This window comes from Macaca nemestrina, chromosome 4 (genome assembly GCF_043159975.1).
Source record: "Macaca nemestrina isolate mMacNem1 chromosome 4, mMacNem.hap1, whole genome shotgun sequence".
NCBI lineage: Eukaryota > Metazoa > Chordata > Mammalia > Primates > Cercopithecidae > Macaca > Macaca nemestrina.
In genome coordinates this window covers 66,353,261-66,365,332 of record NC_092128.1, presented here as the reverse complement: position 1 = coordinate 66,365,332, position 12,072 = coordinate 66,353,261, and the positions used below count along the sequence as shown (strand labels likewise).

Below are 12,072 nucleotides of genomic sequence, written 5' to 3'. Positions count from 1 at the left end.
CATTGTAAGATACTGAAATCAGAATTATAAAATGCTACATTTTATGTAGCATTTTAACAATTTGGAATATTATAATGGAATGATGAAGTTTCTTTCAAAAGAGATGGTAATTATAAGGGAGCCCAGAAATTTGAACTGTATATTACTAATAATGTATTAATTAACATTAATTAGGTTACCTGGATATGCACAGTAAAGTTTTTAACTATTTAAAGAAAAATATACATGTATATATAACTAAAGCTATAGAAAAGACATAGCAAATTAACATCGTATTTTAATCTGTTTTAGAGAAGTAATGAAGCATGAGTGAAAGTTTCTATCTTTAAACTTATGCTGGCTTAATGTTGCAAGTATATTTTAATTTACAGATTGATCCATGGTAGCCAAGTCCTCCTATATCTAATTTAAAGTATTCTCAAATAGATTCACAATTAGATTCTTAGTTTAAGTCTTATTCTATTGTCAATCACTTTTTAAGTTTAATTAATATTATGTGTACGTGTATTACATTTTATATCCCACTAGATTATACATTGAGTAATTGTCCATATCATTTATATTTATCTTCCCCTCTGTGCCTAGCACAGTGCTCTGTATGCGGTAGGTATGAATTAAATGCTCTCTACATGTAGAATTAATTTTAACATATAATATACAGGCTCATCATGGCATTTGAAATTACCCAACTCGTTGAGATGAAATAAAAGGAGTCTATTTTAAATACTACACAAGAAACACTGGCAGGAGAAAGAACAAGAAAAATAAGAAACAATCAAAGACTTACTCTGTAGTCACTTGATGTCACATAAAATATAGGGAGGAAGGCCAACCAGATGATGCACGTGGTATACATGGTAAAACCTATGAACTTAGCTTCGTTGAAATTTTCTGGGCACTTCCGCGTTTTGAAGGCATACACAGTGCATAAGATCACCAGGATCACATCGTAGGTAAGAGAGATCAACATGCTGGAATCTTTGACATTGCATTTTAGGATGACTGTTTCCCGCTTCTCTGCAAGGGTATACCTCCTGGTGCCTGGGGCCTCCAGGATGAGCCACACAGACACCATCACAATTTGCACAAGGATCAAACCCAGGCAGATGAAAACCTGAGAACTGGGGCTGATGAATTTTGGCCTCTGAGCGCCATTCTTGACCCCATCGAAGATGCGGGCAATGCAGTTTGTCTTGGTCAGCAGGGCTGAGTAACAGATAGCGAAGGAACTCCCCAGCCCAAGTCGGCGCAATGCACAGATGACTGGTGATGGCTTGGCAATGAAGAAGAATGTCATGCAGTATGACAGGCCAACCCCAAACAATAAGATGTAGCAGAGTTCTCGGCCCGATGCTTTGACCAAGGGTGTGTTGTTGTGCTTGATAAAAACAGTTATAACCATGCATGTACACATAAAACCCAGACAGGCAATGGTGACTGGGCCAATGGCCCAGGCGTCTTCCCACCTGATGTAGTCCTCAGGAAGGTCATAGCATCCAGTTAGGTCGGCAGTGGGCCACTGCCCAGGCCCACAATCCATACAGGTAAATTCATCAGCCAGGTATTCGTAGGATTCACAGGGGATGCAAATCCAGCAGCAGACATCCCCTGGTTGCATATTCTTCATTTCATTGGGGGCACAGGGGTCACTGCACTGGGAAGTGGGGACTGAGTTCCGGGACCAGTGGATAGAGTTGACATCTAGCGATAAGGTTTCCGCCCAGTGACCAACTTTCAAGTAGGAATACTTTCCACCTACATTTTGGAAATTGAACACGTTGTATCGCCCCATTCCATCTCCAAAAGTGTCAAACTTGACTATGCTATCTGCATCTTTATTTGGGTTGAATGGAGCTGTGATATGTAAAGTGAAAGAAAAAAAAAAAGAACACTTGTTTAGGTGTCTTATGTGTGATAGTCAATTACTTTATGTCATACACTGAAATAACAGGAAATGGAGATTCAAGGCTGAAATAATTTATCAGTTACCGTTGAAAGTTACACTTCAAAAGCTACTAAAGTGCTCATGCATTCATAAATTCATTCACTTACCATTACTGAGTGTCAAAGGGTGCCAAGTAACAGTGATAATCATGAATACAGTACAATGATTATTATGTAACAGTGGGATATACAAACATGTGGTCATATGTTTTATGGTGGGCATGTATCCTCTTCTTGAAAGACTTCATGATAAGGATTGGACAAAACATTGTGTCTCATTCTTTTTACATAGTTATCTATATACAGCCAATAAAATGTTTCCCATCTTAAATATTTTCATGAAAACATAAAACAGGAAGAATTTTCTCCTTCAAAATAAAGAACATTTTTTCATTACAGATGCATGGTATGATTCTTTTCAAGTTCAGATGATTCATAAAGAAAAAAATTTAAACTACCTTTCATACTTCAACTCAATAGTTTAATATTTTGGATATTAAATTTAATATTGACATTAATTCTGACTACATATATGCATGTCTCTATATACAGCATGCTCATATTCACACAAATACATACAACCTAGCTGTATGTAGGATCTAGGTAAGCAGACTTTGAAATTTCCTAAGTGAACAGGGTCAGTAGCACTCAGTCAAATGGGTCACCCACAACCCTGTCTCTTTCTTACGGCATTCTGCAAGTCCCTAAGAGCAGAAGCTCTCTGAGCATACGTGCTTCCTCTCTTCCAGCTGCTGCTCATCATGTCTGTCCTGCCAACATACACCACCCCTCTGATCACCCATTTCTGTGCCATGTATTCTGTTCTACTACTGTGTGCTTCTATTTCACTGCCGATCTTTACTCTTTTCTTAGAATTAGAAGACGAATGTTGCTGATACCTATGTGATACATAGAGAAACTCTATTACTCATGGTAGGCTTGCCTGTGTTGGTAAATGGACCCCAAACTGTTTATTTCTCCCTCATGTAGCAGTCTAAGATTTTGGTTGCTGGGTGTCTGTCCTTCACATCGTGATTCAAAAACCAAGATTCCTTCCATCTTGAAGCTGTACCACTGCTTAGCAAAGCTGTGCCACTGCCTAGGCCCTCCTCTTCATCAGCATCCACCCAGCAGAAGGAGAAAGAGAGTATAAAGAAGGTATGGCACATATTTCCATTCATACTGCATTGATTAGAAATTAGCCACAAGGACACACTCAACCTTAAAAGAGGCTGTAAAATGTAGTTTAGCTAATGTGCTCAGCTACTTCTGTACTGTGGAAAAAGAGACTGGAATTTAGAGGATGCTGCAGTGTCTGACCCTGTGAGTATTGGCTGTCTTTGTTGCCTCCCCTGTGAGCTTCATTCCACCTTCTCTGAGGTTCAGGCTGCTCTCGTTTATAGGGAAACAACGTCCAGGAAACACTGTTTAGGGAAAACTGGATCCAGTTATTGTATGTGGTAAAGTGATCCTTCAATGAATTACTTGGGCTCTTGGTAAAAGAGGACTTTATATTTTGCAAAATAGCCCTCTCTTGTCTGAAGGATATAGGTGCCCCTAGAGGGCTGGGTTGGGTAGTTTACAATAAAACCTCATACCAGTTCTGTTAGAAATATACTATGCCAAATTTATTATTCACTTATTGTTATTTATTTCTTTGTAGTGTTCTTGTTATCTCACCCTGCAATTTGACTTTACCAACCTCCACTTCCTTTCTGCCACATTTCACAAACCCATCACATATATCTGTTTCTGTCTGTACTCTAGTTGTGAATTGGTTTCAAGTTAATTGTAAGAAAGGGTGATGTATTAGTTGAGTGTGTAGTTTTGGGGTTAGATGGATTTTGTGTGATTCTTGTTTCTGTCTTTTAATAATTGTGTGTCCTTCAGCAAGGACCTTTCTGACTCTGTTTCCTAATTTTCAAATTGGGAATAAGAGTTCTATTGAAGATTTGATGAGTTAAATCCCATAACATGTTAAGCACAATGCCTGGCACACAGTAAGCACTTAACATATATGTTAGTGATAATGAATATAAAAATAATAAAAAGAACTTCATAGAAAAGGAAAGCTGCTTATAAAAGTGAGACCTACTGAGGGACAGGGAGGGAGAAGATGGGAGGAGGGAGATGTTATTCAATTCTACCTACTGCTTTATCCAGACCTCACTTCTGACCCGATCCAGACCCTGCTCCTCCATCCTTTTCCCCATTAGTAAGCGTGATTATACTTAGCTATTGTTTTGCAATGTATATTTGCAGTGAAATATTGAGAATTTTTTAAAAAATTAATATCTTTTAATAAAGTATCTTCATTTTCGATAGCTATATACTATTACCTTGTACATAAGTACTGAGCTACTTAAATATTCTTATAGTTTTAACATTTAGGTTGTTTCTAAGGTTTTCCCTTTATAAACCTCATTATCTAGTTCTTTACTTAGAGCACATTCATAGAAGAAAAACTGTTGGGTCAAAGCGTAGGTTCTTTAAAAATTTAGCTACAGAGTACCGGCTTGCCAAGGAAAGGTGTTTTTTGTTTGTTGTTTGTTTTGTTTTGTTTTACTAACTAATACTCCCATGAACATTGTATGGGAATGTGCATTCTCCACAATCTTACTAACCTTGAGTATTTTTGTCTTTTTAATAATTGACAAACTGATAGGAAACATACCTTATTTTAATCTGTATTTATTTATTTGACTTTTAAAGGGTCTGGTTATGTTTTAATATTTTTAAAAATTATACATATTTATTTTGTGAATTTCTGGTTCACACATTCTTCACTGTTTTCTCTTGGGGTGTTCATATATTTTAAGAAATTAATATGTAGGCCAGGTACGGTGGCTCACATTTGTTATCCTAGCCCTTTGGGAGGCTGAGATCGGTGGATCGCTTGAGCTTAGGAGTTCAGGACCAGCCTGGGCAATGTGATGAAACCTCTTCTCTACCAAAAATACAAAAAGTTAGTGGGGTGTAGTGGCACATGCCTGTGGTCCCAGCTACTCAGGAGGCTGAGGTGGGAGGATCACTTAAGCCTGGCAGGCAGAGGTTGCAGTGAGCCAGGATTGTGTCACTGTACTCCAATCTGGGTGACAGAGTGAGATCCCATCTCAAAATTAAAAAAAAAAAAGTAAGAGTTGTATAGAAACTGAACATATTAACTGCTTGTCATATATGTACATATCTGTTGGAAAGATTCTTCTAACTTTGTGCTTTTTCCCAGATTGCTAAAATCTTAGGTAACTGATTCTATCGATCTCTTTCTTATAACTACTAGTTTACTTATCAGTTCAAAAAATCCTTTCCTACTCCAAGATGATTAAAATATTTATCTAAACTTTTTTCTATTCCTTTTATTGCTTTTTTAATATTGAAAAATTTAATGCACTTCAAATTTAAAGAATGAGTTAGGATTTCAGTTCATTTTTTCTCAAATGGCTAACAATTTAAATACTAAATAAAATATAGTATAACTTTTAAAATGTATATTACCATACAATAATTTATAAGTGAAAATTATAAAGTACTAAATAAGTTAATCATTTTCCACTGATTTATAATACTTGTCATATATTAAATTCCCTGATACTCAAATCTTTATACTATTTGTTGTTTCTCTTGGTCTCTTTCCACAGTTGTATGGTCATTTTACAACTACCACAGCATTATACTAAATTTTAGTATTGGTTAGGACAAGTGAACATAGGAGTTGAAACATTATTACTGTATTTTCAGGTATAGTGATCAATAGCAGAATTCTCATGTCACATAAAACTAACTTTCTTTAATCTATGACTAGAGAAAGTTAATTAAGAATTTTAGGAACTCCTTTCATATGTTACAAATAAGAAAAATATTGAATATTTTAACTCATTTTATATCAGATGTAAGAATAAGAACCCTCAGGTTCTTACTGTGTTACTAATTTAATTACTCTCAAGTATGCACCCAACCTCCACCAATGGTCAGTTGATGTTATTAGATAGTTTCTGGAAAACACTTCTAAAGGAATATGTTTTATATCTTTAAATATTTCACTGTTCTCATAGAAATTTTTGAATATAAAGTTCTTAAAATTAGTATATTTAACAAACAATAAAACTGATTGAAAGAGACTAAAACAACCAGAAAACTTAAAAAAAAAAAAATGGAGAAAGCAGAGCAATGCAGGATGTGAAAGTCAAAGTCTTCAAAACACTAATATGCTCAAGAGAGATAAGTGAAGATATTGCATCCATGAGATAGGCACAAGATATCCTTAAAAATGAATATTCAGAGAACCAGAATGAGCTTTTGGAAGGGAAATAGCAGATATAGAAATTTAACATAAAGACTGAAAGATAAATTTGAGAAAAATCTCAAAGTTTGACCAAAATGCTGTGATGGCAAGAATAAAATATAACAGGAAAAGAATTACTCTGTGGAATGTCAATTTGTAACCAACAAAAGTTTCAGAAAGAGAAAATAGAGGGTGAACATTTCTGAAAGGCAAATAAACACCAGTGAAGAGTAGACTTGGCTTAGGGAAGGGTGAAGCAAGAAACTTTTCTGATTTGTTGTAAGTGTGTTGTATTCATGTAAAAACTACATACGTGTATTATTTTGATAAAACACTAGTCCCAGCTACTCGGGAGGCTGAGGCAGGAGAATGGCGTGAACCCAGAAGGCAGAGCTTGCAGTGAACCGAGATCACGCCACTGTGCTCCAGCCTGGGCGACAGAGCAAGACTCTGTCTCAAAAAAAAAAAAAAAAAAAAGAAAAAAGAAAGAAAGAAAGAAAGAAAAAGAAAAATTATAAAGTTAAATAATATAAGATAATTAAGCAAGGTCAGGCAGAGTAGCTTTAAAGTAAATAAATTACAAAAATAATGCTGCTGCAAATATTGGAACAACTGCTTGAAAAGTGGGTGGTGAATAAACAAATGCTACTTTTGGTGTAATTTTATTTTTTTAATACATTTACCTTTTACTAAATTTGTTTTGTAAAATGTGTAAAATATGTAACAAAATTCAGTCTAGTTTCTAAATCCTTCAAACACATAAAACAAATTACTTCAAACGCATACATTACAAATTCTAAACAAAAAAAATCCATTTTTCAGAAGAAATGCCCTGCTCCTTGGCTTGTAATAAAGATCCTTAGGTTGCTGTGTCTGTACTAGAATGAGAAAGAATGAAATAAGAACCAAGAAGAAAAAGGTGAACCGCAAATATTCCACATGTGAGAAAAAATCCTGTTCTTGAACAGTTATTCTGAATGCAATGGCAATATTGACCTGGGTAATGAGGAGGCAAGTAAGAAAAGCAAGCTCTTAGGTGCTACTGGAGTGGCTTCAAGTGGCAGAGAGCTTGAAGCTCTAGTGTATTGATGCTGTTGTCTTCCTGGTGCATTTAGAGTTGCCTCTAAGTCAAATGACTCACTAGGAAAATAGAACCCAGTTAACCAAAACCATGATTCTCCAGCAATCAGCCGTATAGTTCTTTAGTGTGAAGAAACTTATTTGCTGTTTCTCAAGTTAAGTCTCACCATGGGAGTAAGCATCATTAGAAACGGAAAAATACATCACTTCACCTTTCATTGGTGTTGCAACAGCATGAAAGAACCCAAACTGGAAGGAGAAAAAAAAGAACAACCAGAAAGATGGAAGAGTTTTTTATAAAGACTTAAAACAACCTTCTCCAAAATCTAATTTCAAGCTCCTTGTCATTCGGGTGCTTCAAAATCAGGTCTCCACTTTCCGAAGGAGTCAGATGTGGCCTTGGGTCAGGAGAATTGTTTCTCAGGTTAGCTCATTATCCAATTAGTTCTGACCCGTTTCAAATGGGAACTTGGCTTGAATACCAAGGTGACCAATCCTCCTAGGAATCATTTCATAGAGAGGCAGCAAGTCTATACCTTAAAAATATCATAGGTCAATGGCAGGAGGAAATTAAATTCATTCTTTATTTTTTTCTTCTCAGACAGAAGTCCAATTAAGGTAAGAGAATAGTGTGACTCTTAGGCCTTCAGTAAAGGGAATATTACCTCCACTACTTGGATTCACATTCATAAACACTGATAAAGATTGCAAAAGCTACTAGCAGTGACCAGGCACAGTGGCTGACTCCTGTAATCCCAGCACTTTGGGAGGCTGAGGCAGGCGGATCACTTGAGGTAGAGATCAGCCTGGCCAAAATGGTGAAGTCCCCATCTCTACTAAAAATACAAAATATTACCTGGGTGTGGTGGCATGCCTATAGTCCCAGCTGCTCAGGAAGCTGAGGCAGGAGAATCTCTTGAACCCGGGAGGCATAGGTTGCAGTGAGCTGAGATCACGTCTTTGCACTCCAGCCTGGGCAACAAGAGCAAAACTCCAACTCAAAAAAAAAAAAAAAAAAAAAAAAGCTACAAGCAGGAACATGGCTTCAGTTTTACAACCAGGGCCTTACTAATGTTTCTGTGAACTAATCTGATGAATCAGAATTAAGATATAGGTGAAAGACAGTGTCATCTCCCTGAAAAGACTGTGTTAGAAGTCAAGAGGCAAGGAAATCAAAATCCTTCAGTTAGAGCAAACAAAATCTTTTACAAACTTCATGCAGCAAGAAGATAGGAAAGAATAAGAATGAATCCCTGGCCGTCGGTAATTAGTTTACTTACTGATTAGGAACAAAATCACCGAAGCATTTCTCACAGTCATCAACTGAGTGTAACAGCTGGGACAAAGCACGACTTAGATGTCTTCGTTGCTCAGACTTATGTGTGGAAAACACTCAGTAAATACCTAACATGCCACAGTGAAAGTGAATGTTTGAGAAAAGATACTGAAATAGCTTCTTTTCTTTTCTTTTTTTTTTTTTTTTTACGGTGCTATGACTTTTGCAGAGGACTCTCTTCAGTTCCCCTGAAATGTTAGCATGGCTAGTCTTCATTATAGATTTTACTGGTTTTCCTTTCTATATTCTACATATTATTGTTGAAATTGTCAATACTCCAGGCAACTCAGGAATAATCTACTCTCAGACTAAGAATGAAGAATGGGGAGGTAGGGGCATAGGGAAAATAGAAATGAGTGGGAATTATGAAGATTCCAATCCTCCTACCCGCAATTCAGGGGACAGGGCTAACTTGATTTATTTGAGCTGAAAGTCCATAGTGGTCATTGAATCTTTGCTTAGGGACCTTCTTTAATGTGAACTACAGATACTATCACATTTTTTTCGTACCTTCTTTTCCCCAACTCTTGCCCTCTTCATTACGCAGTGTACTGCTTTTCTCTCCTCTGCTCTAATAAGTGTTTAGATTTTTAAAATTTTTCATTGAATTTTAATGCATACTGAAAAAGTATTTTGAAAAAGTGGATTATTATCATGAAGTGAACACACACATGTAACATTGTGACTGTTAAGAAACAGACCATTACCAGTTCGCTTGTTCCTGTCCCTATCATTCCACCCTTCCTCTGCCCCAAAGGCAATTCACCATCTTACTTGCTACAACCATTGTATTAGTTAGGGCTGCCATAACGAAGTACCACAAACTGGGTGACTTGAAATGACAGAGATTCTGAAATGACAGATTTATTGTGTCATAGTCTGCCTGAAATCAAGGTGTCAGCAAGGTTGGTTTCTTCTGCGGGCCGTGAGAGAGAATCTCTCCCATGCCTCTCTCTTAGCTCCTGGTGGTATGCCAGGACTCTTTGGTGTTCCTTGGCTTGTTAATGCATTACTCTGATCTTCCACATTCACACAGTGTTCTCCCTGTGTCTCTGTGTTTATCTTTTCCCTTTTTGTAAGAACACCAGCCATATTGGACTGGGGCCCATGCTAATGACTTTATTTTAACTTGGTTACCTGTATAAGCACTATTTCCAAATAAGGTCACATTGTGAGATACTAGGGTTATGACTTCAAAATATCTGTTTTGGGGGGACACAATTCAACCCATAACAACCACAGACTATTTTGCCTGATATTGAACTTTATATTAATGTAGGTGTGTTTTATTTTGTCTCTAACATCTTTTACTCAAAATTAAGTTTTATGAAATTCAGTCACGTAGTGATGAGGTCTAGTTTATTTTTAATGATGCATAGTAGTCTATCATATGATGGGCCACAACTTAGCCATTCTTTTGTTGATGAACTTTAAAAAAAATTTTTCTTTCAATTTTTAGCTTATATAAACAATGTCTTTAGCTGGGTTATTCTAGAAGCAAACCCCAAGACTAAATTTGAGTTTGAGTAGTTGATTTGGGAGGTTATAGGGCAATGGAGAAATAAGACAAATAGGAATGAATCCAATACAGGATGTGTCAATGACCAAGTTACTGCTGAGGGCAAGTGGGTCTCAGCCTCACTGGGGCCCTGTGGGAGACAGTGGAATGGAAATTGGGAAATAAAACCCCAACTTACTCATCAGCTCGGATGGGACAACTCTCATATGTCATTGGCTTGTGGTGGAGTGGTAACTTCATGGCATTTTTGGTCTGTTCTCTATAGGCAGAGCCTGTCGGACCAGACAGAGCTCTCTGGCAGAGTCACAGACGCTTCTATTGAGAAGCTATTGGCATGTCTGAGAATAGTGAGTGGTAAGAAGATACACGTGAAGCACTGACAGCATTTTCTACATGCTACCTTGAAGATTCTTGTATATAAATTTTGGGACATACATATATAAGCATAGTTCATTTTATTGTACTTTGCTTTATTGTGCTTCACAGATATTATTTTTTTGTTTTGTTTTACAAATTGGAAGTTTGTAGCAATGCTGCATCCAGCAAGTCTATCAGCACCATTTTTCCAACAGCATGTGCTTACTTCATGCGTCTGTGTCACTTTCTGGCAACTCCTCTTGCAATATTTCAACTTTTTCATTATAATTATATCTGTAATGGTGATCTGTGATCAGTGATCTTTGATGCTATTATTATAAATGTTTTCAGGTGCCAGATCAGATGGTGATCTTAATAAATGTTGTGATTGCTGATTCTGATTGCTTCACTGATTGGCCATTCCCCTATATCTCTCCCTCACCTCAGGCCTCCTATTCCCTGAGACACAACAATATTTACATTAGGCCAGTTAATGACCTTATGATGGTCTATAAGTGTTCAAGTGAAAAAAAGAATCGCTTAAAGTCAAAAGCTAGAGAGGAGTAAGCTTAGTCATGAAGGCATGTGGAAAGCTGAGACAGGCTCAAAACTAGCCCTCTTGTACCAGTTAAGCAAGTTGTGAATGCAAAAGAAAAGTTATTGAAGGAAATTAAAAGTGCAACTCCGGCAAACACACAAATGGTAAGAAAGTGAAAGAGTCTTATTGCTGATATGGAGAAAGTTTTACTTGTATGGATAGAAGATCAAATCAGACACAAGATTCCCTTCAACCAAAGCCTATTCCAGCTCAAGGTCCTAATTATCTTCAATTACTTGAAACCTGAGAGAGGTGAGGGACCTGCAGAAGAAAAAGCTAGGAGAGGATGGTTCATAAGACTTTGAGGGGCCCAAGACTTCAGTGGAGGAAGTCACTGCAGATGAGGTGGAAATAGCAAAAGAACCAGAATTAGAAGTGGAGCCTGAAGATGTGGCTGAATTGCTGCAAACTAAATGATCAAACTAAAACAGATGAGGGGATGCTTTTTATGGATGAGCATAGAAAGTGGTTTCATGAGATAGAATCCACACCTGGCGAAGAAACTGTGAACATTGTTGAAATGACAAGAGGATTTAGAATATTACATAAACTTAGTTGATAAAGCAGTGGCAGGATTTGAGAGAATTGACTCCAATTTTGAAAGTTCTATTGTGGGTAAAATGCTATCAAACAGTATCACACGCTACAGAGAAATCTTTTGCGAAAGGAAGATTCAATTATTGTGGCACACTTCATTGTTTTCTTATTTTCAGAAACTACCACAGTCAACTCAGTCTTCAGCAACCACCACCCTAATCAGTGAGCAGCCATCAACACTGAGGCAAGACCATCCATCAGCAAAAAGAGTATGGGCTTGCTAAAGGCTGAGATGATTGTTAGCATTTTTTAGCAATGAAGTATTGTTAAATTAAGGCATATATATTGTTTTTAATACATAATGCTACTGTACACTTAACAAACTACAGTATAGTGTAAATATAACTTTTATGTGCACT

At 36.9% G+C, this 12,072-nt stretch overlaps 1 protein-coding gene across 3 annotated transcripts in view; it reads right to left on the bottom strand.

Moving 5' to 3' along the window:
- LOC105475430 (glutamate metabotropic receptor 3) overlaps nt 1-12,072 on the bottom strand; it is a 223,519-nt gene that overhangs the window by 24,341 nt on the left and 187,106 nt on the right. For all 3 annotated transcript variants that reach the window (XM_011730639.2, XM_071094761.1, XM_011730638.2), the window contains one exon: nt 788-1,854. In XM_011730639.2, the coding sequence (XP_011728941.1) occupies nt 788-1,854 (1,067 nt within the window). The remainder of the gene's footprint in view (nt 1-787; nt 1,855-12,072) is intronic.